The sequence below is a fragment of the Oncorhynchus masou genome, chromosome 29, assembly GCF_036934945.1.
Source record: "Oncorhynchus masou masou isolate Uvic2021 chromosome 29, UVic_Omas_1.1, whole genome shotgun sequence".
In the NCBI taxonomy this organism is placed as follows: domain Eukaryota; kingdom Metazoa; phylum Chordata; class Actinopteri; order Salmoniformes; family Salmonidae; genus Oncorhynchus; species Oncorhynchus masou.
The window spans coordinates 36692157-36719754 of record NC_088240.1 but is presented as its reverse complement, the minus strand read 5'-3'; the positions used below and the strand labels follow the sequence as shown (position 1 = coordinate 36719754).

The 27598-nt window shown below is 43.5% G+C and overlaps 1 protein-coding gene across 9 annotated transcripts in view; it reads right to left on the bottom strand.

Moving 5' to 3' along the window:
• The window catches only part of LOC135519445 (FERM, ARHGEF and pleckstrin domain-containing protein 1-like), a 77545-nt gene extending 50353 nt beyond the window's left edge, over positions 1–27192 (bottom strand). For 4 of the 9 annotated variants that reach the window (XM_064944678.1, XM_064944685.1, XM_064944681.1 and 1 more), the window contains exons 1-2: positions 26986–27192; positions 22213–22409 (exon numbers count right to left, since the gene is read on the bottom strand). In XM_064944678.1, coding sequence (XP_064800750.1) covers positions 22213–22383 — 171 coding nt within the window. In that variant the 5' untranslated portion in view covers positions 22384–22409; positions 26986–27192. Of the gene's footprint in view, positions 1–22212; positions 22410–26985 lie in introns of those variants that run through there. The other 5 variants (XM_064944679.1, XM_064944682.1, XM_064944683.1 and 2 more) reach the window with 2 other exon arrangements.
• Positions 27193–27598: the final 406 nt, after the last annotated feature.

The following is a 27598-nucleotide window of genomic DNA, read 5'->3' as shown; positions in this document are numbered from 1 at the left end:
GATCTTATTGCATTTCAAGATGACAACTGTCTAAAAGACCAAAGCAAGGTTATTATAGTAAACAAATAAAATAATGAAGAAATACTTTTGAAAAACAAAAACTATACTGAAACTATTATCTTTGAATGCAAAACTAACTAAAATTTTAAAAATATATTTATTTCTTTCAGTTTTATTTTTTCCACTTCTAAACTTTTCAAGGTTTTCTGAATCTGGTGGGTAAATGTTTCCAGTAGATGGTGTTGTTTCAAATTAGGTCACTATGACTAGCTATCAGTAGCTAACAGGGAAGAAATCCAATGGTGGCAGGAAAAGGGGAAAGTTGTTTTGAATATTTTGCTGGAAAGGACAAAAGCAAATGTGTCAGAAGATGGCGGCGTGTGGAACAGAAGATGGCGGCGTGTGGAACAGAAGATGGCGGCGTGTGGAACAGAAGATGGCGGCGTGTGGAACAGAAGATGGCGGAGTGTGGAACAGAAGATGGAGGCGTGTGGAACAGAAGATGGAGGCGTGTGGAACAGAAGATGGCGGCGTGTGGAACAGAAGATGGCGGCGTGTGGAACAGAAGATGGCGGCGTGTGGAACAGAAGGTGGCGGCGTGTGGAACAGAAGGTGGCGGCGTGTGGAACAGAAGGTGGCGGCGTGTGGAACAGAAGATGGCGGCGTGTGGAACAGAAGATGGCGGCGTGTGGAACAGAAGGTGGCGGCGTGTGGAACAGAAGGTGGCGGCGTGTGGAACAGAAGGTGGCGGCGTGTGGAACAGAAGATGGCGGCGTGTGGAACAGAAGATGGCGGCGTGTGGAACAGAAGATGGCGGAGTGTGGAACAGAAGATGGCGGCGTGTGGAACAGAAGATGGCGGCGTGTGGAACAGAAGATGGCGGAGTGTGGAACAGAAGATGACGGAGTGTGGAACAGAAGATGGCGGAGTGTGGAACAGAAGATGGCGGAGTGTGGAACAGAAGATGGCGGAGTGTGGAACAGAAGATGGCGGAGTGTGGAACAGAAGATGGCGGCGTGTGGAACAGAAGATGGCAGCGTGTGGAACAGAAGATGGCAGCGTGTGGAACAGAAGATGGCGGCGTGTGGAACAGAAGATGGCGGCGTGTGGAACAGAAGATGGCGGCGTGTGGAACAGAAGATGGCGGCGTGTGGAACAGAAGATGGCGGCGTGTGGAACAGAAGATGGCGGCGTGTGGAACAGAAGATGGTGGAGTGTAGAACAGAAGATGGCAGCATGTGGAACAGAGAAAACCAAACCAACCTTAAAGTTCATCTGGACAGTGCCCACAAAGAATCCTACAAACAATTTCCGGATGAAGACAAGGTGAGACAGTCACCAGCTATTAATAGCTGCATGTCAACGTTAAGACAACCCACTTTAGCAGTTTGCCTGAAAAGGGCAGAAACATGGCAACCTAATTAAAATGAGTAAAAAAGAAAGATAAGAAGCACTGGTTAATTTATTCATCCAGTCTGGCAAGTCCACAAGACCGTGATGAGCCAGCCTTCAGAAATGTAAAACCCCATTTTAAAACTACTGGCGCTGCACGAATAAAAGGGTTGATTGCTTTGCTAATGGATACAGAAAGAGGTATGAAAAATAACCCTGTATGTAGACGGATGGAGCAAGAAAAGGACGGACGGCTTCGTTTATGGGAATATCACCCTTCCTCCAACAAGGCACAGCATGTGTTGTGTTGCTCAACCTCCATTGGATTTAGGATCCACACACCGGAGTGCTAATTGACTGCACACTGGATGCATGGGACATACCAGAGGAGAAGATCCTACTTGTCGTAACTGACAACGGAGCGAATATAATCAAGGCTATCAGCCTATTACAGAACAAGCAAGAGAATACCCGTGATCAACAACAACCAGAACAGACCATAGCTTTGAACGGCGCGGCAGAAATGTCTGAATGACTGATGAGGGTACATTGGCTTCTCCCTGTAATGGCTTTGCCAATAGGCTTCCAGAGGTAGCCACATTGTTGGCAGTGACAGTGACGGACAGACCAAAACAACCGTTTGCCTCTGTTGTGAGAGACTAGAAACCTCAATGCCCATAACAAATACCAGTCATGCTGGCTCTGTGAAAGGAGAAATCTACAGGGACAAACCCTTTGATATCAATTAAGAGAACGTCCCACATTCGGCCTCCATTGACATGCCTTTGATTCATTCAGCTCTGCACTTCCGAGCATCACTCTGCAATAGAGACAAGGACAGAAAGCCTTCACAGTGTGGATGCCCAGTCCATCAGTCAATATAGTACCAGCATACAGTACCTCCATGAAGTTCACAGAGATAAAACTTGAACAATGAAATAACCAAAACTCAGGGAACCTGCAAGGCAATGCGAACTTGGCAGAAGCATTGGCGCCTCAGGCCAAATTAAATGTTGTGTTTTACCATTCATGGTTTGATGTGATTAGTTCCTCTTGGAGGCTTATGTAACACTTTCCAGTTTAATTGGGAGAGCACTGCTGTCACGTCAATATCTGCCGAGCCGGGCTGAGCTGTGCACAGCTGGGGCCCACCGATCCAGAGTTCTGGAGACAAATCAGTCTCTCTTCATCTCTCATCCTCCTCTCTCTCTCCCTCTTGCTCCGTTTCCCCAGATACCCCAAATTCAATTAAAGCCTTAGAGCAGTGGGACGCATAGAGAGGGAGAGAGAGAGGGAAAGAGAGAGGGAGAGGGAAGGAGAGAGGGAAAGAGAGGCCCAGGTAGAGCTGCAAGGAATGCTGCAATGAAAGTTAAAGCCAAACGCATCAAGATCGTGACATCATCGCAGGCATATTGCCCAAGGCTCAAGTGCTCAGTATGAGGGCAGGGCTAAGGTGAAATGCAACTGGGGGGGTGGGGTGCATTTCATTTCCATTCAGACACTAAGCACAGCAGAACATTCCATTAAAGGAGACAGTGGTGGTGGTTAACTCACAGGGTTGCCCGTTTCCATCCTTACCTCACAGCTCATGTCCTTGCTGTGCTCAAATGACTTATTCTTAGTTATTATAGACAAGGGCATCTTGAGGATACATTGTGTGATGAAAGCATGTCGAACTCACCTCCCTATAGGAGTCGGTTAATAAAGATGGGAGAGGTGAGGCCGTGGACGAGCAGTGGGGTGGGGAGGGTACATCAAGGCTGTGATTGCATGCGACTCATCTGCTGTGACATCATAATTAGCCTTCGGAATATCAATGAGAAATTCATAATTCATGGAGGAGGAGCAATGCAACTGTGAAGCGTCTGCATACAGCCTCCCACAGGGGCTTCAGGCGCTGCCAGGGAAAGCAGTAAGCTTGCAATGAGCTGCATAGCTTCCACACCCAACCACTATGACTCTACAGTGTACTGTGTAGCCTGTACCACCACCAATACTGCTGCTACCGACTCACCCCAGCAGGGCCATAGCTCCAACGCAAGGTAATGAAAGAATCTGAATTGCATCATCAAGGGGCACAGTTCAAAAGGAATAAATGCATGTTTACAGCAGGAAAGAGCCAAACGAGAGTCGAAGAATTGCCTCAGAACAGTGTTTGCGTAAGTCTCGTGCCTTTGTGAATTGACACAGACATGTTGTCAGACAAAGGCAGGCAGAATCTCTCCAAAGCAGAGAGCGAACCAAACAGAATAAGCTAGCTACTGCAGTGACAAGAACCGTCTCGGTTTCTATAGGAACAGATTCATGAAGTCATCGCTTGTCCCTATGCACATGGAAGAACCTATAGAATCTCAGGTTAGGCAAGTTAAGCATTTCACTCTACGTAAATACAACTTGAAACTAAACCCTGCGGTGTACGCCATAACAAGACAAACGTGTAATTGAGTGTGAGGAGGGGAGTGTACCGTGCTATGCGCTACCACTGAATGTTTCACCTTAGGGTTGTTTACTAACGCAGGTTTGTTTGGTTATCATAAGTCTTTATGTGGCCCCAGTGTATAGAACCGTAACACCATCAATTGTGTTTAACTGCCTTTTGAGACCCATTATGTTGTTTTTTTTACTGCAATGGCAGATCTATGAGGAGATGGAGGGAAACGCTGGCACTGCTCTCCTGTCGCAGGCAGCTCCAAAACGCTCACGGCATTGAGTGAATAAATCTTGTGCTCCATCCACTTTAATCTACACAACAAGGCAAAAAGAGACATGACGGAAAGATGTGCCATCCCAACGTCCGATAAGAGGTCGAGTGGCCGAGGAGAGTCATTTCATTAGTAGGTGAAGGAAGGAGGCTCCTCCCCTCTTTGATTACCTACTTCGACAGAGGATGCACAAGAGTATCCTCACAGCAAATAGCGTGGAAGTGTTTTAGAATCAGCCACAAGCCTTTTGGATCAGCTGTTGGTTTTCTAAGGAGAAAAGCATGCACACATTATCAAACAATTTGTTAAGCAACCATTTTTATTTTGGGATTCCACCCCTATGAACTTAAATTTGCCTGATGACGCACAAGTGGAAAAGGAGTCTCATTCCATACAAGATCATTTGTTTCCACGTTTCCTCTCCTCCTCTCCTTGATTACCTTTGACACCCCCCCCCCCCCCCCAGAGGTGAGGAGAGGACGGAGGAGTTAGCAAAACCAATTGAGAATCTCCCAGTGTGTGTCCCTCCTACCAACCACCATATTATGTATTCTGAGCCATGAGGACACCAGATAAGCTCTTGGCTGTTCATCTCTGTGCTTCTCGTCCTGCAAGACCCAATTACATTACAGCACGGGAGGCAGGCAGGCAGGCAGGAAGACTGGTGTACAACGGAAAACAATCTCTCCCACATCACCATGTGTGGGATTTCAATTTCATGGCACGAGAGGCAACTGAAAAGGTTCAGAGTTCAACATAAGAAATAATACGTTCAGACTGATAGAGCAATCATTTAGACTGACAGAAGGAGCATAAAGACCACATTTACAAAGGAATATACAAACTTAATATTCAAAGAAATTGCTTAATGTAATTGGAACAAAAGGTTACTTTGCAGTTTCATACTTATCCATTCACAACAGAGTGCAAAAGCTCATCATTCTTAATGAAAGAGACTTATGTTACGATACAGAAACCGAATAAAATTGTAATGGTCACATGCGTCGAATACCATGGAACGTAGACTATACCGTGAAATGCTTGCTTACAAGCCCTTCCAAAACAATGCAGAGTTAAAAAAATAATAATTAAATTAAAGGCACAAGAGGAATAAAATACACAACAATGGTGATTATACGCCACATTACTAAAAGTATGTGGATACCTGCTTGTCAAACATTTAATTCCAAAATCATGGGCATTAATATGGAGTTGGTCCCTCCTTTGCTGCAATAACAGCCTCCACTCTTCTGGGAAGGTTTTCCACTAGATGCTGGAACATTGCTGCAGGGACTTGCTTCCATTCAGCCACATTAGTGAGGTTGGGGACTGATGTTGGGCAATTAGGCCTGGCTCGCAGTCGGCCTTCCAATTCCTCCCAAAAGTGTTCTATAGGGTTGAGGTCAGGGCTCTGTGCAGGCCAGTTAAGTTCTTCCACCCAGATAGACAAACCATTTCTGTATGGACCTCGCTTTGCACACGGGGGCAAAGCAACAGAAAAGTGCCTTCCCCAAACTGTTGCCACAAAGTTGAAAGCACAGAATCATCTAGAATGTTGGGGCGGCAGGGTAGCCTAGTGGTTAGAGTGTTGGACTAGTAACCGAAAGGTTGCAAGTTCAAACCCCCGAGCTGACACATCTGTCGTTCAGTTAACCCACTGTTCCTAGGCCGTCATTGAAAATAAGAATTTGTTCTTAACTGACTTGCCTAGTAAAATAAAGGTAAAAAAAAAAAAAAAAAAAGTCATTGTATGCTGTAGCATTAAGTTTTCCCTTCACTGGAACTAAGGGGCCTAGCCCTGAAAAACACCCCCAAACCATATGCATTTGGGCTGGTATCGTGCTCCTGGCATCCGCCAAACCCAGATTCATCTGTCACAATGCCAGATGGTAAAGTGTGATTCATCACTCCAGAGAACGTGTTTCCACTGCGCCGGAGTCCAATGGTGGTGAGCTTTACACCACTCCATCTGACGCTTGGCATTTATATGGTGATCTTATGCTTGTGTGAGGCTGCTTGGCCATGGAAACCCATTTCACGAAGCTCTCAGTGAACAGTTATTGTGCTGGTGTTGCTTCCAGAGGCAGAGGCAGCTCTACTAGGGCAGAAATTTGCCGAACTGACTTGTTGGAGAGGTGACATCCTGTGACGGTGCCACGTTGAAAGTCACTGAGCTCTTCAGTAAGGCCATTCTACTGACAATGTTTGTCTATGGAGATTGTATGGCTGTGTGCTTGATTTTATACACCTGTCAGCAACAGGTGCGGCTGAAATAGCTGAATACACACATACTTTTGTGTATATAGGTAGTACCAGATCAATGTGCAGGGGGACGAGGTAGAACTTGTTCCTTGGATAAGGGCAGCAGGTAGCCTAGTGGTTAGAGCGTTGGACTAGTAACCGAAAGGTTGCAAGATCGAATCCCAGAGCTGACAAGGTAAAAAAAATTACAAAAATTGTTCTGCCCTTGAACAAGGCAGTCAACCCACTGTTCCTAGGCCGTCATTGAAAATAAGAATTTGTTCTTAACTGACTTGCCTAGTTAAATAAAGGTAAAAATAAGGTGCCCAACATTTATATTTCCATGATGCCCCCTACCCCCGCTAAACAGAAGATGCCATATTTCAGTATTGTCGACCATATTTTCCGCCGTGGCATTTTAATATGAGAGCCGCATACACAAGGAACATGGTGTGTAACCTGAATATGTTGCACCTAATTGGTGTGCCTCGTATATACACTCGCTAGCACCACCCCCCACCCCCACTGCACTCCCATTAAAACCCTGCATCGCATCATATCTAGACCCCCCCTATCCATTGAAAATGGCAGCGCAGATCAGTGGGAGACAGAACTCAGAACTCTGCAGCACGGCAACCAACAGAGGCCGACACACACCCCCTTCCTCCCCCAGTCCTCCTTCCCCTGCCCCTTGGCGTAACCATGGCGACCCGCCGATAGACAGGCCATCTGCAATTCCATGTGGCGCCTTGCCAACGAGCTCATACAGGGTTCAAATGCATGTGCACACCTTCACATGCCTGGTGATTACACAGGACTACAAGGCTGACAGAGGAAGAAGGTGAAAATGGGACAGGAAACGCCAAGGACGTTCAGAGTGAAGCTGGAGAGAATTACCAGGGTGCCATACAGAGGTAATGAGGTTGAGGTAATGATGAATGACAGGAGTGAGCATCCTGACAAATTCACTGCCAAGGTGGCATATTCTCTCTAGAGAGCAATCACACATGAGCAGTAGCAGACAGTACTAGGACTGTCTGTGATTCATTCATTCACACACAGTCGAGACACAGAATGAAAGTTTTTTCCTGGTTTGAAGAGCTCTCCACTGAACCCGTACAATCATGAGGACAGAAGAAAATAGGGGGAAAAACATCAGCTGATTGGGAGTTACCCCCTGGCCTCCCCACAGTGATGTTGCCTGTGTCAACCAATCAAAAAGGCTCCTTTCGGATTCTCTAACGAGTCAAACCACAAGCAAGCAGTCGCCATGAAAGATTAAATTAGAGGGCCATATCTGCAGACAGTGTCGACTGAAGTCTTTCACAATCCCTTCATTCAATATTTTCTGCACAGCCAAGCTAACCCTGAGGGAGAGGTTGCCATGGCCACAGTCTGATTTGAAGCATTTCTGAGCTGCTGGTCTATGGAGTGTCATGGTGATGGTTTGGAGAATTACAGAATGGTGTACTCTCACTCTCCAAAGGCCCCATTCACCCACAATACATAGAGAAATATAAACACACTAAAAATGCATCTTCATCTGAACGAGATAGAAAGGGACAGCACATTTCAGATCCAATACTAACAGTTCACTTATGAAAATGTAGTGAGGTAATAGGATGAGAAAGCTCATTTTCACAGTAGAAAGATTGGTAACAGGATTCATGGTGATGGGTTAGTAATACATGGCTCTTGCTACATCCTTATAGGTAGATTCCCTGTGGCTCTGTCTGGGATGGCCAATCAAATCCCACTCATCCTGCTTGGCCAACGACAGGTCATCAGAAAATGTCACGGCCAAATCATAGTCTATGTCCAAGTGACTCGTCCATACTCACTGTGTAGTCTGGCTGATAAACCAGACACAGCTCTCACACTCCACCACGACTCGTAGTTCACCAGAATCTACTAACTACCATAGAGAAAAGCATCTAGACCATTTCTGTAGGGGTGAGCGGGGTATGTTGAGCCACATTCAGCATCAAGGGAAATACAGTATGATTTATTACAAAGATATCTCCATATATTTCAGGATGATGTGTATCACTGGAAATAATCAGAATTCAGGTAAACATTACAGTTTTGGGTATGAGGGTAAATTGAGCATAGGAACAGGGTAAGTTGAGCCAATCAAATTAGTAGGCAAGTTCTCCGCATTTGAGGCTACTAAACTCATGAAACTGGTCTGAAAATATTCCTGGTATGTTTCTCAAGCTCAGAATCTATGTCATCAGACACGACCTTGTGTGCCCTCTGCTACTCTGTCACAAACACTCTTTGTTCGTTTTCCTTTTTTGTCAATGTACCTCTTCAGTGTCAGTCTACTTTTTCAAACCTCAAGGGGATCTAGTAGACCCCGAATTGTTTTACGTTTGGATACACGGAGCATGATGATGTCTGCTCTGTAACAACAAAAATACACTATTTTGGAGTTCACATGCATGACAAATAGCAAAAATACTATCCATACTATGCATAAAACTGACTAAATGTAATCACCATTGGCTCAACTTGCCCCTGGCCAAATGGCACAAACAAAGCAACCACTGACTATATTAGCCCACACAGCTACAAGGACACACTTCCATGCTAGTTTTAAGACCTCATACTGTAGCATTTAGAGAACCCAACTGATCTATAAAACAAGGGGTGGGTCAACTCACCCTTTGGCACAACTTACCCCACTCTCCCCTATTCGAGCACTGCTTTGCTCTCATGCAATCCACCCATCTCATTTGAACTACATGCAACAGGAAACACGAGACGCTGTGGGGCTTCTCTGTAACTCAACTCTTGAATGACCAATTACACAAATTTTTCTCACCAAGCGGAGAGGAGGTGAGAGAATGGCAAAGTGGAAACTCCAGAAGGTGAACATGACATGGCATGCTCTCTCTATTATCTGTCTGAGTAAGCAGCTGGGTTTAGCAGGCTATGAGCCCTATAGACATGGCCCTGGGTCCGTATTCATAAAGTGTCCCCCCCCCCATTCATTATGATCTACAGTGCCTTGTAAAAGTATTCATTCACCTTGGTGCTTTTCCTATTTTGTTGCATTACAACCTGTAATTTAAATGGATATTTATTTGGATTCCATGTAATGGACATACACAAAATATTCCAAATTGGTGAAGTGAAATGAACAACTTTTTCAAACAATTCTAAAAAATTCAAAACTGAAAAGTGGTGCGTGTATATCTATCCCCTTTGCTATGAAGGCCTTAAATAAAGATCTGATGCTACCAATTACCTTCAGAAGTCACATAATTAGATAAATAAAGTCCAATCAATCCAAGTGTCACATGATCTCAGTACACAGTTTAGGTCAAAAGTTTACATACACATAAGTTGGAGTCATTAAAAATCGTTTTTCAACCACTCCACAAATATCATGTTAACAAACTTTAGTTTTGGCAAGTCGGTTAGGACAACAACTTTGTGCATGACAGAAGTAATTTTTCCAACAATTGTTTACAGATACATTTCACTTATAATTCACTGTATCACAAATCCAGTGGGTCAGAAGTTTACATTCACTAAGTAGACTGTGCCTCCTACGTTGGTGCGAAAAGCAAATCAATCCCAGAGCAACAGCAAAGGACCTTATGAAGATGCTGGAGAAAACAGGTACAAAAGTATCTATATCCACAGTAAAACAAGTCCTATATCGACATAACCTGAAAGGCCGCTCAGCAAGGATGAAGCCACTGCTCCAAAACCGCCATAAAAAAAGCCAGACTACGGTTTGCAACTGCACATGTAGAAAAAGATCACACTTTTTGGAGAAATGTACTCTTGTCTGATGAAACAAAAATAGAACGGTTTGGCCCTAATGATCATCATTATGTCTGGAGGAAAAATGCTTGCAAGCTGAATTAACACCATCCCAAACGTGAAGCACGGGGGTGGCAGCATCATGTTGTGGGGGTGCTTTGCTGCAGGAGGGACTGGTGCACTTCACAAAATAGATGGCATCATGAGGGAGGAAAATAATGTGGATATATTGAAGCAACATCTCAAGACATCAGTCAGGAAGTTAAAGCTTGGGCGCAAATGGCTCTTAAAAATGGACAATGACCACAAGCATAATTCCGAAGTTGTTGCAAAATGGCTTAAGGACTACAAAGTCAAGGTATTGGAATGGCTGTCACAAAGCCCTGACCTCAATTCCATAGAAAATTTGTGGGCAGAACTGAAAAAGCGGTTGCGAACAAGGAGGCCTACAAACCTGACTCATTTACTCCAACTCTGTCAGGAGGAATGGGCCAAAATTCACCCAATTTATGTGGGAAGCTGGTGGAAGGCTACCTGAAACGTTTGACCCAAGTTATACAATTGAAAATCAATGCTACCAATACTAACTGAGTGTATGTAAACCTCTGACCCACTGGGAATGTGATGAAAGAAATAAAAGCTGAAATAAATACTTCTCTCTACAATTATTCTGACATTTCAACTTCTTAAAATAAAGTGTTGATCCTAACTGACCTAAGACAGGGAATTTTTACTCAGATTAAATGTCAGAAATTGTGAAAAACAGTTTAAAAGTATTTGGCTAAGGTGTATGTAAACAGCCGACTTCGACTGTATATACACACCTGTTCTGAAAGGCCCCAGAGTCTGCAACACCAAGCAAGCGGCACCATGAAGACCAAGGAGCTCTCCAGACAGGTCAGGGACAAAGTTGTGGAGAAGTACAGAGTAATAAAAAATATCTGAAACTTTTTTTTAAATTGAAAGAATATGGCGCCACCACAACCCAAAACTCACGGACCATGCAAGGAAGTCATTAATCAGAGAGGCAACAAAGAGACCAAAGATAACCCTGAAGGAGCTGCAAAGCTCCACAGCAGAGATTGGAGTATCTGTCCATAGGACCACTTTAAGCCGTACACTCCACAGAGCTGGGCTTTATGGAAGAGTGGCCAGAAAAAAAGCCATTACTTAAAGAAAATAAATAAGCAAACACGTTTGGTGTTCGCTAAAAGGCATGTGGGAGACTCCCCAAACATATGGAAGAAGGTACTCTGGACAGATAAGACTAAAATTGAGCTTTTTGGCAATCAAAGAAAACACTATGTCTGGCACAAACCCAACACCTCTTATCACCCCGAGAAGCATGGTGGTGGCAGCATCATGCTGTGGGGATGTTTTTCCATTGACAGGGACTGGGGAACTGGTCATAGTTGAAGGAATGATGGATGGTGCTAAATACAGGGAAATTCTTCAGGAAAACCTGTTTCAGTCTTCCAGAGATTTGAGACTCGGGCGGCGGTTCACCTTCCAGCAAAACAATGACCCTAAGCATACTAACTAAAGCAACACTAGAGTGGTTTAAGGGAAACCTTGGAATGGCCTAGTCAAAGCCCAGAACTCAATCCAATTGAGAATCTGTGGTATGACTTAAAGATTGCTGTACACCAGCGGAACCCATCCAACTTGAAGGAGCTTGAGCCATTTTGCCTTGAAAAATGGGAAAAAATCCCAGTGGCTAGATGTTCCAAACTTATAGAGACATATCCCAAGAGACTTGCAGTGTTAATTGCTGCAAAAGGTGGCTCTACAGGTATTGACTTTTTTTTGGGGGGGGGGTGAATAGTTATGCACGCTCAAGTTCTGTTTTTGTCTTATTTCTTATTTGTTTCACAATAAAAAAATATTTTGCATCTTCAAAGTGGTAGGCATGTTGTGTAAATCAAATTATACAAACGCCCCCCAAAATCTAATTCCAGTTTGTAAATTAACTCCAGTTTGTAAGGCAACAAAAAAAGGAAAAATGCCGGGGGGGGGGGGGGGATACTTTCGCCAGCCACTGTATAAGGCAAGACTGATCCTAGACATTTTAATACGGGCCCTGCTCTAACATCAGTATGGCGGGTCAGTGAGAACTAAGGCTGCTGGTCTCCATATTGTAGCTGCCAGACCAGGACCAGAACCAGCTCCCTCTCAAAAGAGCCCCTTCATCATGTTTCCACTCATTAAGTCACTGCTGAAGCAAGCCCTTGTTACCATTAATCTGACAACAAGGCCTGCTGGAGCTGCTTAAAATGCCCTTGCTTTCCATTTCAATGAATGATTATGTGCGGACGGTGGTGTGAGTCTTCAGGACCAGTTAGCCTAGCTATGGTTAGCGCCAGTCATGTTAAATACAGGTCACTAACGTGTGGTGTAGCCTTGGTGGTCTGTCCTGCTCTTGATTCTCAGTCTGGGAATTTCAATGAACATTTATGTACATGGCATGAGTACCCATACTGAAGACATTTGATAGAATGGGAAACGGAAGTGTTATACAAGCTGATATCTACAAACAGGCTAATATTAGAAATGGAAGGATCCGTTTTGCTACATTAGGTCAGATTTCTCTAGTAATAGACATGAGAACTAAAGACGAAAATGTTTAGCGATTGTAAACACATCAAACCACTGGATAGCCTAATGATCTCATCTAGCATTTTCCAACATCTGATTTACACATTTGTGCTTCAGTAACAAATGACTGATTATAATAAATGTTTCAGGCAGAAAACATAGGTGCAATACAACTTCAGAGACGGAGTGGAGAGACGGGTTACAGAGTAAAGTGGAATTAACAGACCTTCAACACACACACATCATTGTGAATGGATGAGTCTACCTCGGACCTCCTCTTTCAAAGGGGGGGTCATATCCCAAGGACACAATCCCTACACTAATCTGAGTGTTAAATGCACCCTAAAATGGGTCAAGAAACACCAATATTACATGAAACACTCATTGGCCAGCACAAAAATGGATTGCTCCTAGACAGTGAGTCACGTGGCCGTGGCTTGCTATATAGAGCAGGCAGACAGGCATCCAGTTACTGTGCAATTGAACATTAGAATGGGCAAACGGGTGAACTAAGCGACTTTGAGCATGCTACGATCGTCGGTGCCAGGCGCGCCAGATACAGTATGTTAGAAACAAAAGACACCCCAGATACAGGATATTAGAAACAAGACACCCCAGATACAGTATGTTAGAAACAAAAGACACCCCAGATACAGGATATTAGAAACAAGACACCCCAGATACAGTATGTTAGAAACAAAAGACACCCCAGATACAGTATGTTAGAAACAAAAGACACCCCAGATACAGGATGTTAGAAACAAAAGACACCCCAGATACAGGATATTAGAAACAAAAGACACCCCAGATACAGTATGTTAGAAACAAAAGACACCCCAGATACAGTATGTTAGAAACAAAAGACACCCCAGATACAGTATGTTAGAAACAAAAGACACCCCAGATACAGTATGTTAGAAACAAAAGACACCCCAGATACAGGATATTAGAAACAAAAGACACCCCAGATACAGTATGTTAGAAACAAAAGACACCCCAGATACAGTATGTTAGAAACAAAAGACACCCCAGATACAGTATGTTAGAAACAAAAGACACCCCAGATACAGTATATTAGAAACAAAAGACACCCCAGATACAGGATATTAGAAACAAAAGACACCCCAGATACAGTATGTTAGAAACAAAAGACATCCAGTCAACGGCAGTCCTGATGAGAGAGGTCAAAGGAGAATGACAAGAATCATGCAAGCTAACAGGCAGGCCACAAACAGACAAATAACGGCACAGTACAACAGTAGTGTGAAGAACGGCATCTCGGAACGCACAACTCGTTGGTCCTTGTCACGGATTGGCTATTGCAGCAGACGACCACACCGGGTTCTACTCCAATCAGCTAAAAACAAGAAGAAAGCGGCTCCAGTGGGCACATGATCACCAACACTGGACAACTGAGGAGTGGAAAAACATTGCCTGGTCTGACGAATCCCGGTCCCTTTTGAGTAATGCTGATGGCAGAATCAGGATTTGGTGTAAGCAGCATGAGTCCATGGACCCATCCTGCCTGGTGTCAACGGTACAGCCTGGTGGCGGTGGTGTACTGGCGTGGGGAATATTCTTCTGCTATTCGTTAGGTCCCTTGATACCAATTGAGCAAAACGTTTCCGATAGCTTCTAGAATCCAGACCCCAAAGAATTCAGGATGTTCTGGAGGCAAAGGGAGGTCCGACCCGGTACTTGATGGGTGTACTTAATAAACTGACCACTCAGTGTACACTATTATGGGACAACCATGTCCATTAACTCCTGTGGGAAGGAAGTGTGAAGTATGATGTTTAGGGTTGCAAAGATGACGATAACTTATGAAAGTGAATTGAATCTTCAGTAATTTTGGATATTAACATAACATTTATGATAATCTATTGTGACTTTGGTTATTTATACTAGAATAACTTGTAAAAAAAAATGCATACATATATAGCATTCATTTTTTATATCGGTGTCCATATTGTCCATGAGTTTCTAGAAGATATGGTTTTAGAGAAAATAGCCTAATTAATGAAAAATGCATGCCATTATTTTCAATTAACTCTGCAACCGTCCAACTATTGACTTTTCTTCACAACTGCCACCAGTTTGATGCCAAAAAACAAACAGACACTGTAAAATATATATTTTTTAATGAATGCTGAACCCTTATATTAAACACCAATGGTATTCACTAAGTTGACGATTCATGTTCTACACCATTGTCATTCTATTTTTGCACATTAAAATGATCTTATTTAATTATTTGACATGTGATAGGGCCAGAGATAATTACAGACACCTGTGATAATCTGAAGTATCCAAAAGGGAAAGGGGATACCTAGTGAGTTGCACGACTGAAAGTATTCAACCGAAATGTGTCTTACGCATTTAACACAGCCTCTCTGAATCAGGGACACAAGATGTCTTGTGGTAGATTACATAAAATCCTTGAAAGATACCAAAATGCTGGTAGTTTACCAGTAGACTTGAAGTTTCAAGTAATATACCCTCCCTTTGCAAACCTAACGATGCTAGAGGATAAATTATATCAACTGAGATATAGGGGTACAAATAGAGTTTACCACACAGCATATAGAAACAAGCATCCATCTTAATCCTAGCCCAGTGATCTAAGTCAATGTTATGGAGCAGAAGCTAAAGCTAGACAGGATTGTCTGTGGCGGTTCACAGGATTAGTGCCAGGCAACAGCAGTGAGTCTCTTCCCCTTCACTGTGATTAGTAGTACATTCATGAAACAACATGCCGCTGATGTATAATGCATTATGGCTTGAGCGCAAATGAGCTTTTGCTATATTAACATCCACACAATTTGCATTTACTGTGATCTTGGGGTCTTAAGAGCTGTGTAAATTTAGTCTCGTCTGAACGAGACCTAGGTGGGCCTTGAAGAAACCGTATGGCCCAATAAAAACGTAATAATAATTTAAAAAATAAGAGTTGGACCGCCGAGTGGAGGAAAAGCAGCCAACACGTAACCCAGCATGTGGGTACTCCTTCAAGACTGTTGGAAAAGCATACCAGGTGAAGCTGGTTGAGAGAATGCCAAGTGTGTGCAAAGCGGTCATCAAGGCAAGGAAGGCAGGAAAATGAGGCAGGAAAATGATGTGGATATATTGAAGCAACATCTCAAGACATCAGTCAGAAAGTTAAAGTTTGGTCGCAAATGGGTCTTCCAAATGGACAATGACCACAAGCACACTTCCAAAGTCAAGGTATTGGAGTTGCCATCACAAAGCCCTGACCTCAATCCTATAGAAAACATGTGGCCAGAACTGAAAAAGCGGGTGCGAGCAAGGAGGCCTACAAACCTGACTCAGCTACACCAGCTCGGTGTAGTAGTGATAGGTAGGGCACACATAGAGGGTAGGGTACACCCGCATACACACTCGGGGCTGGGAATTGCCATATCACGATACATTATGTATTGCAATTCCATACCGTGATTTTATTGAGATTCCATGTTCCAAACATATTCCTTACCATATGTCTGCTGCAGTGGGACAGAGAGAGACATGAGAAAACTAGTTTTGATCAGTCATAGAAATAAAAGTGCTGAAAACAAACGGTCTCCCTATTTAAAAAGAAGACGGAGAAAAGGCTATGAAGGAGTTTTGGTGCAGGTACAGCCAACTAACGCAGAAATAATATTGCGGAATTGTCAAAACGATACAATATAACGTCAAAAATAATAGTGTGATATGTAACTATGTTTTCCCCCCATCACTAATACAGAGAGGGTGAGAGTGTGAGAGACAGAAGGGATAGATATACAGTAGACAGAAGAGAGAACCATGCGGAACGTTCCACATGAACTGCCAGGATCTCTGTTTTCTCCAGTAACATTCCAGTAAGGTTTAGGTGTCTGGAGTTAGAGCTCGACTGTTTCTCTCATCCTGACAAACGAGAATGGGGCTCTCTGTCTGTCAATCCCCATTCCTCAACTACATGTTACCCAAACAGAGATCACCGCCAACAAGACAACCACTGCCATTGGCACCTCCAGAATGAACATCCATCCCATGACATTTTTGGTCACTTGCCCAAAGTCATGTTATAGCTGGCCAGAAATCTTTGGTTACTGATATGAACACATGCCTCTATATGAGGTTCACCTCATGTGTTTAGAAAGCACAGCTCCCTTGTATGACTCACGGGAGTCTTAGCTCTGGGCTGGTCAGATCAGGTCTGCTCTCGGTTGGTGCATACTAAAGGCCTTCATGGGACCACAAAAGAGTGCTCGTCAAGGTGTGACGAATCAGCCACAGGGGACAACAGTTTAGTTCCCAGCCAGAGGGAGCACTAAGTAGGCCACAGCAGGTTATGTGACCCACTCTAATGCTCCTTTTGTTTCCCTACAATACAATACCTTGTCTGACGGGCTGGGAGTTTATACCAGAGGAACAGGAAAGGGATCGATTTTCACAGGGGTGGTTGGGTTGTTGCATGCAGATCAGTGAAATAGAAAACATTTCTCACCGATCAGTCACTATGAATATAAATCCCTCCACCAATTCATATTTCATTGCCTGAACTCGATGCTCCTGTAATGAAATACACAATCGTGATAATCTAATTGTCTAGGAAGGGTGGGCTGACATTGGGCCAGTGGGACTGACAATCCTAAACATCTTGAGCCTCTCCAGTGGAGAGAACGCAGCCTGTCTCACTGCAAATAGGAACGATTCAGCGATCATGTTGCCTTATTACTGCAGTGATCAAATTCATCACCATCAGTGCTGCTGAAGCCAAGCACATTTGCATTTAAATCTGTGCAGTCCCCCCCTTCCCCCTCCTCTTTCTTGAAGCTCAGAGTGAGAAGGACCAATAGGCATAGTCTATTACAGGAGGGTGGGGGAGGGGACTGCAGGAAGTTATTGACGCAATTAAGGGCGTCACGCTGCAGGCCTCGGGCGTCGTGATTCTGACGAAATACGCTCTTTGTCTTTATCAAACTAATGTTTTTGCATATTTTCAGTGTGGAACTTGTCTCTGTTTAGGGGGCATAGGCTAACCAATTAGAAATGGCACTAGCAGTTTGCAAAGTAGCCTAAGCGGAAAATATATGGGACACAATTATTCCAAAACTTCAGCTCGTTGCTGGAACACATATTTTCCTACTTCAATCAACCAGTCCATTTTGAATTTGTGATAAAACTGTCGTCATTTGCACGACTAAAGACTCCTTTGTAGAAGTAACTCACACAGAGAAAAGTGTTACCACAGTGTAGCATAATCACTACGACTACCCCATTCCCTTTTAATTAGAGCGGTTTAGCTTCGGATGAAAAAACATGTCGTCTCTCTCTCTCCATATTCCTCATAACTGCCCTCCTTCTCCTTCTAAAATTAGTCTAGGTGGCAGCTCATTAATGTATGGGCCCCAGAGTTCACACTCACATTTGGTTAAAACGATGCCAAATTCTATAATTCAGACACAAAAAAAACTTCTGAATGAGCTTCAGGCATGAACGACTGCATGACCTGAAGCTCTTGGTCACGAGCTGGGAAGTAAAATACCTCCTAAAACTCAAACCAACCACTCAGAATGAAATGACTTACCCCCTACCCAAATGACACTGCATTTAGCTAGCCTAGCATTCATATCCTAATTTAAAAAGTCACACATTGCCTGTTAGCTAAATGCAGTGTCATTTGGGTAGGGTGAGTGATTTCCTTCTCTCAAAAGAGTAATTGGCTTTTGGTGTGACTTTTAAATTAGGATATGAATGCTAGGCTAGCTAACTCATGACATGTCAATGTGAGTTTTCCTGTCAGTTTTTCCTCAGTGTACAGTAGAAGAGCACACAAGAGCACTACACATTAGTGCCAAATGACGCATCTGCAATCCAGGGTTTATATACAATGTATTGCTGAGAGGCTTTGAAGCTACCGATCAGTCATATTGGCACTCCCCAGATTAAGCAAACCTCCATGGGAATGAATGGAATTCTACAGTATTTCAATGAAATGTTTCAAGGACAAAATTACGTATTTAAGTATTTTGTTGTTATAGTGGTGACAGAACTTTATTTGTATGTTTAGCTCACATAATACAACTTAAAAGTGTGCATTAAGGTGAAATATAATAAACATGGCAAAAACAAAATATAGACATTAATGAATTCATTTCTATAGCTTCTGAAAAATTTCACTGGTGGGGGAGCCCCAAGATGGAGGCAAGGTGGCAACAGCAGCCTCTCTCATTCATTTAGAGTATATAGTGCATTTGGAAAGTATTCAGACCCCTTGACTTTTTGCACATTGTTACATTACAGCCTTCTAAAATGTATTAAATAGTTTTCCCCCTCAATCTACACACAATATCCCACAATGACAAAGCAAAAAAAAGTTATGTTTTGCAAATTAATAACAAATAAAGTATTCAGACCCTTTGATTCGCTGAAGTTCCTTTGGCAGCGATTACAGCCTTGAGACTTCTTGTGTATGGCGCTACAAGCGTGGCACATCTGTATTTGGGGAGGTTTTCTCCCATTCCTCTCGGCAGATCCTGTCAGGCTCTGTCAGGTTGGATGGGAAGCGTTGCTGCACAACTATTTTCAGGTCTCTCGAGAGATGTTTGATCGGGTTCAAGTCCGGGCTCTGGCTGGGCCACTCAATAACATTCAGAGACTTGTCCCGAAGCCACTCCTGAGTTGTCTTGCCTGTGTGCTTCGGGTCGTTGCCCTGTTGGAAGGTGAACCTTCACCCCAGTCTGGGGTCCTGAGTGCTCTGGAGCAGGTTGCCACCACCATGCTTCACCGTAGGCATGGTGCCAGATTTCCTCCAGACGTGACGCTTGGCATTCAGGCCAAAGAGTTCAATTTTGGTTTCATCAGATCAGAGAACCTCGTTTCTCATGGTCTCAGAGTCTTCAGGTGCCTTTTGGCAAACTCCAAGCGGGCGGTCATGAGCCTTTAACTGAGGAGTGGCTTCCGTCTGACCACTCTACCATAAAGGCCTGACTGTTGGAGGGCTGCAGAAATGGTTGTCCTTCTGGAAGATTCTCCCTTCTCCATAGAGAAACTCTGGAGCTCTGTCAGAGTGACCATCAGGTTCTTGGTCACCTCCCTGACCAAAGCCTTTCTTCCCGATTGCTCAGTTTGTCAGGATGGCCAGTTCGATGAAGTCTTGGCGGTTCCAAACTTCTTCCATGTTAAGAATAATGGAGGCCACTGTGTTCTTAGGGACATTCAATGCTGCAGAAATATGTTGGTGCCCTTCCCCAAATCTGTGCCTTGACACAATCCTGTCTCGGAGCTCTACGGACAATTCCTTTGACCTCGTGGCTTGGTTTTTGCTCTGACATGCACTGTCAACTGTGGGACCTTATATAGGCAGGTGTGTGCCTTTCCAAATCATGCCCAATCTATTGAATTTACCACAGGTGGACTCCAATCAAGTTGTAGAAACATAAAGGATGATAAATAGAAACAGGATGCACCTGAGCTCAATTTTGAGTATCATAACAAAGGGTCTGAATACTTATGTATATAAGGTAGTTCTGTTTTTGCTTTGTCATTATGGGATATTGTGTGTAGATTGATGAGAAAAAACAAATATTTAATACATTTTAGAGTAAGGCTGTAACGTAACAAAATATGGAAAAAGTCAGGGGGTCTGAATACTTTCCAACGGCACTGTATACAAATAATTAATTAGCACAAGTGAAATGTCTCCCTGAAAAGCCAATCCTCATGGTCTGTAGAGGAAGTCTCACAGCATGCTGTGGGAACAAGACTGTTCCCTGCACGGCTGTTGGGAACCTGCCAATGTTTCTCAGCAGCTAGCGTCAAACACGTCCATATTGTCGGTCACAGGGTTCCATTTCAAGCATCTCTACTATGAAGCTCTATTCATACCCTTCGAATGAATGCTCTGCGTGTCTATTTCCCTCCATCATCACTTCTTCTTCCCTCTCACTGCCCATCGCGCTCCCTCACTCCCAGCAGGAAGAACTGTGGTCAAAGGATATTGCTAGTTGGACTATTCTCAGGAAAATAACATAGTTTTGATCCAAACTCCACCCTGTAGTTCAAGCGCTATATCAGGGTCATAGAGTATACCTTTCAGTAATACCACAATTTCAGAGGAACTCTTGGAGAAGAAAAACGTTACAGAACAACCAATCTGTTTTTATCCAATTCAACAAGGAAGTGCTGGGATTTACATGTCTGTTTGCTAAATCTCAAAGTCCTAAATTAACATTCACATCACATTCAATAAGCACCCATTACCATTCTCTAAAACATCTTCAAACAATATTGCAGTCTTCAGAACATCAGTCATTCATTATCAAGCAGATTACATTTCACATGAAAGGCATCAATCTAGGACTATTCTGAGATGTGATTTTAGGCTAAAATATTGCATTGCATACATTGGCTGATTTGGATCACAAAGCAAAGCAATCTCAGAGAGAATCTTTAATAACCACAGAAGTAAATAGGCTGGTAATGAAAAGCACAATTTATCATGGCAAATCTCTGCCCATTCAAACATCACAAATCGTCCCCTTTCCCCAACCATACTGTATAGGGTGGGCACACTGTGACAAGCATTTCACTACATCCACAATGACATCTGCTAAATATGTGTATGTGACCAATACAATTTGATTTGAATCATTTTGGGAATCATCAGGATTTAAATTCAGAGGAGGCCCGCACAAATTTATTTTAGGTTGTTTTCTTGTCAAAAGCAATTTGCATTGGCACTTATTTGAAAACACATAGGTCCACTAAAATGTCTACATACATTCTATTAAGTTTTAGACATTCAACAGTGGCCTGGAGTGTTTTTTTACTCAAACCTCCCGCGGGACAGTTGGAACAAGATCAAGCCCACGGGCTGTATTGTTGCCCACCCCTGTGGCCAAGACAGACCAGTTGGTCTCATACATTGAACCCAGGAAGTTGAAAACCTCATACTTTTTTTAATTCATGCATTGAAAGCAGTAACTCTCCTCAATGTCCTCTTAACATTCCATGACTCTAGGACCAATAAAATGTACTCAAAATACAGTAGCTTCTGAAGTTTAGAAAGAATATGTTTGTTAATGGTAAAATGTCAGTTTTGGAGATAAGAGGTTTTCACCCGACAACGACAATAGTCCTCTTTAAAAGTTGCTCTTATCTTTTTAGTAAGGCTTTAAATTACACAACAACATCCAAAGAACTAGAACAGTAACCTTTATTAATCACACCAACAGCTGAAGTCAGAGATGTTCAGAACGCCGGTTAGAACCCAGACATTTCTCAGCACTTATCAGTCGTGGCTCATTCATGCATTCAGCACCTTGAAGTTTAATACAGTAACCATGCCAACCTGTAACCCTTAACAACAGACTGCTCTCAAGAAGGGGGGGAAAAGTCCTTCCTTTGATGTATTGCTTTAATGGCAAAGCTATAAAAAGACGACAAAAGGATGCCACCATTTACACCTTTAACACAGTGCACTATAAACCAATTAGACAGACAGCCAATCAGAACTCACCGAGACGTCGAAGACCTCTTCTGTGTCGTCCAACATGCGTATCTTAATGGAGACGTGGCGTCCAGGGGGCATTGTTGGAGGCCGGTGGCCAGGGTCCAGGGTGCTGATGCCCAGGGTCTCCTGGGCTCCAAGACGCTGGGCTGCTGATGCTCTGTGCTCGGGCTCCACCATGGTGCTCGGTTGTGCTACCGTACAGCCTGCAGGGGAGGCAGAAGAACCGTCATATATACACACACACACACACACACACACACACTCGCACGTGTAACAAAGTAGGTTCCGTCCCTGTCCCTCACTGGGCTCGAACCCGGGACATTTTGTACAACACACACACTCACATGTACGTACGTACGTACGTACGTACGTACGCACGCACGCACGCACGCACACACACCAGCCAAATGCTGCAGTCTCCATAATAGCAAAAATTTCATAAATAGCTCAAATGTAATAAATGTTAGATGCACATTTTCTTTTCTCCTCCGCTCCTGACTACATGTGCTGCCACAGAAATAGGGAGAATAGAAAGGGTGTCCCCATTCAAGTCAACGATGGCATAAACGGGTGGATGGGCAGCCATTACTAGTGTACCCCATAAGAGCAGAGCAGGAGGTAAAAGCAGGAAGTAAAAGAAGGACGTGTAGTTTACCCATCAATATGGGTTGTAACTAGATGGAGTACAGCCACGACCGGAAGGGACTTTTCGTATGAGGTTGGGAGAGCATTTTAGCGTACCCTAATCCTTAAGGTCAGCTAATTCCCCTAACCTGTATTCCACCTAGTCAGAACCATCAATATGTGCTGTGATTTGTTCATTTAACTGAACTGACATTGCAAAAAAATACGTCCCAATACATGGGCCATATCAGTTTACATCATTGGAATGAGCATTCTACTTTACCATGGAAATGATTGCATCACAACACCAGGCAGCCATTACAAGTGTACCCATGGGTTTACAGGGTCAAATCGTTAGGGTTAAAGGTTCCATGGCCTTTCTATGTGTGCTACTGCTACCATTTTGATAGTTTCTTGTTTCAGCAAGGAGCAACAAAGTTTCATCATGTTGTTAAGAGTCCATGTTACTGCAGAAAAGGACTTAAGTGCACAAACGCCCGGCCGTCCCATCTTCTGTTGGTAATTATTTGTATTATTTCACAACGGTCTTCATCCATAACCTTGGGTTACATGGTTATAGCACGCACACACAAACACGCACCTTGAGTTACATGGTTATAGCACGCACACACAAACACGCACCTTGGGTTACATGGTTATAGCACGCACACACAAACACGCACCTTGGGTTACATGGTTATAGCACGCACACACAAACACGCACCTTGCCTGTCTGACTTTCAGTGGGGCAATAATGCAGTTTATGTCACGTCTGTCAACTGTTCAACTATTCATTGTACAACTTGAGCATTAGGGAGTGGGACCCCCCCGCCCCCTACCCCGGAGGAGAAAAAAGAGGAGAGGAGGTGGGTAGGTTACATTAAAGGAGATGAAGTCCCAGGGGAGAGAGTTCACAGCTTGTGTCAGACTAGCAACGTAATTGCAAATGAGGTATTTGCACTCTAAGCTAATGGGTGATAATTGTAGCCTTTGGGAGAAGCAATTAGTCCCTCTCTCTGTCAATGTGTTGCTTGATTTCAAAGTGCAAAGTCACTCGACAAAGCAATAACAGGGATAGTCCCTAAAATCAAAAAGTAGAAACAATTGACTCTTTGTAAATTATTTTCAAACTATTTGTTTGGACAAATGACCTGTGGCGTTCCAGTATATAGGCAGATAGAGTGAGTGAACTACAAAACAGTAGAGATAGTAAGGAGCAGCCGAGCGAGAGAATGTCCCAAGTTCACAGACATCCAGCTGCCAATAAGGACATAACATCTGGGCTGTGTGGATCTCCTCATTATGTATGACAGCATGGTTTCCATGGAGATCGCCATGCATGGCATATTAAATCACATGCAACATGCAGATAGTGTAATTAGGCATAGGTGGACATGTGTGAATGAGCAGTGCCTAAATCAGTTCCTTTCAATGAATGACTAGCTCTAGGTGATGGAATGTGTTTTGACCAGTTGCAGGATCATTTGATCTGGGTTGAGGCAACAGGAGCAGGTCAAACCACCCCCATCTCTCAAGCCAACCCCAGAGGCCCTGCTTAATGCTCTGTTTATCACACATTCCAGCATGCTGATGTCATGTTGAGAGCTCACCAAATGGGTTATTGGAGCGTGGTGGTGGGGGCAGCTCTCATTCAGACAGTACAGTGGTGGCTCGCTGACTCTTGAAGAAGTGCACACGCAATGTTCAAAGTTCGGATTCGAATAAAGCTGAGGATTGCATATCAAAGACATTTGAATTTGGCCGACCCATCAAGAGCGGGGAAAATTGAGGCTAAAACTGTTGATCCGTTCAACGACCGTATCTGTTTATTTCTAGCAGCCTCTTAGTCCCCCATAGAGCTGATCAAATAAACGGTTTGTTTACAGTGTGGAGGCAGTGCACCATTACACACAATGAATATTTAACACATCATCATCATCATCATCATGGTTGGAGGTTGCTGAACACGCTGCCACACCACACAACCGACCTTGTTTAGAGCAAATGCTTTAATCAGCTGCACCTGTCCATAATATACACGGCCATGGCCTGGGTGAGGGTGGAGTGCTGTTAGAATGTTCCAGCAAAGGGGTCACGCGTGTGGGAGGGAAGACACCATTCACTTGGGGAGATGAAAGCCATTGCCACTGCTGTCACAAGGGGCATAGCGATACTCATGCAGTCCAAGCACGGCTGTGTTAACCTCTCCTTCATGGTTTCTCTTGAAGGGGACAACTTCCCCTTCAAGAGAAACCATGAAGGAGACATTAACTCCCTTATTGTTTTACAAGCTACCACACTATGTCAAATGTGCATTGGGATTTTAATATGGGACTGAAAACCCTTGGCTCAGAAGTAACCCATAAATACTGCAACTAAACACTCCAAACAACAGAGTGAGACCCAGGGCTATGAGAGAGCAGACAATGATTATTTCAACTGATGCTTACCTTTCCCTGCGCCCAAGCTCATGAATCAACGGCCAGTCTGCCATGTGTCGCCCTACAGTATGTGGCCCTCTGAATAAGAATGTAGTCTTTGACGAGTGTGACTCAGTCACAGCTCTGTTACTACTATGTTGTTACTGTGGAAGACAACTAGGCTGGGACATATTACTGGTATGCCAACCTAGCCCAGGATACTATTGCGTACAATACCAGGAGAACATATTCATACCCTCAGTGTTCACAGGGCGATTTACCCAAGCTTGGAACTTGTTGGATTGAAATTCCCCACAGCCATGTAAGATAGTGCTATGGCTGCTGGCAGGCAGTTTGGGCTTTAACAGAGGCTCCTCTGTCTGTATGCAGCAGAATCACACAGAGTCCTTCAGAGCAGTCCAACACATGCAGGCACCATTTCTGCAACTGTACAGCTGGATTTGATTACAGCCAGCAGAATGGGCTTGAGGATGGGGTAGTTCAGCCAACTGTCTACCTGAGACGTGCCGAAAACCCACTCCTATTTCCACTGGACAGCAACTTGCTTCAGCTCCACAGACATGTATACCTGGGTGTGGCTCGCATATTTTAACCTATGCATTCAACTGTATGCAGAACTTCAATTTTAAATGTATATACCATTATAAATTACGTGTTAAATGGGGTTTGTATGATTGAATATGATTTCAAGAAATATACCCATATTTCTGAAATTATGTAGGAGCCCAGATCTGGGCAATTAACCAAAACCCCTCTACAGCGGTGGTTCCTACAAGAGGATCAATTAAATAACAGAACATCAGTTTGCCTTTTCTGTCTGACAATCCAGACTATTAATGGGTGTACTTTATGGGGGAGGAGCGATTGCTTGACAGTTCAGTGAGTCATACGATGTAATCTTTCTGGAAAAATTACACAAAAAAAATCTAGTCTTGACGCAGGCATATTTGGATTATCAAATTGAACCAATTTGGAAACGTACAGGAAATGTTTGCACACCCAAAACAAAAACAAATTTACAAGTTTTTTGAAAATATTTAATTGTTGCCTATTAAGAATGCAAGACGGTAACTGGATTAGTTATTGAAAAGTCCTCATGACATTTTGCGCACATACCTACGATAATGCAGTCTTGAGGAGTACAGTAATCCTTAAAACGTTATTGTTAGGCTACCACGCGTGGTGTGACACAAATACATAACCTCGACTCAACTGACCAGCCACTAACTACCCTCAAGGGTAACAAACTAACAATGGAAAACGTACTCTCACTGACGACGTTTCTATTTAAATTGCAAACGAGACACGGCTATGTAACTGCCGTATATCCAACACCTTTATGCCAACAATATTGTATACAGGCTATGGTCTACGGTCATGAGATGATATCCCATTCAATGTTGGTGTTGTTACGTCTGATTTAGTGGATGACTATTGCGGTTTTTTTAACCACCGCTCTTGGTTGTGAGAACGCCTGGGCAAAAACACGGTTAGCTCTTCAACCAATGTACTACTTGATTTTAATAACAAATTGTTCTATCGGCGACAATTCGCCTATATGGTGAAGCATACTGTTATTCTTTAAAACGGGCTACACGGTTACAAAAATACAAGACAACTGGGGATAGGCTACTTCTACGATTTCTCTAATCTGCTGAAACAAGTTGCACACTGCCGTTTTGCACATAGGGAAATGAATGGTATAAAATCTTACCCTGTTTTAAAAATGTGGATAATCCACGTGTATAATTCCCAATTTACAAAATATTTTACATCCACTTCCAGACGCAGTTCAGGCTGCTTGCGTGGAGCCAAATGTAGTTCAGATGCTGGTTGTACCGCCGAGAAGCTTCTTCATGGTCGCCATGTCGGACGACTGTGTGCGGGGAGAGACAGGATTACATTGAAACGAACGGCAGATCCTCTCTTGGCTTGTTACTCCGACAATAATTGAGGCACAGTGCCTCCAGCTATTGTGCAAGGAATTGCACCTACTTGCAAGGCAATCCTTGCCAAAGACATGCTACAACCACATAGCTCCATCTAGCTGTAAAATATGGGGCATACATTAGGCTACAGCCCTAACAAGTCATAACCCATATAGCTCTAACCTTAACCCTAGCTCTTTTTCTTCTTCAACGATATCAGGGTGGGCATGAAAAAAACGTTTAAAGTGCATGCTGCCACCTACTGTGCTGGAATGCACGATCAATCATGATCTATCCAATTCTGTACTACCATGAAAATACAATTCAAAACCAAATAAATCCATACTAACTTCTACCACACCCTCCCCCCAACCCCATTAAACTATCATGCTATATCCA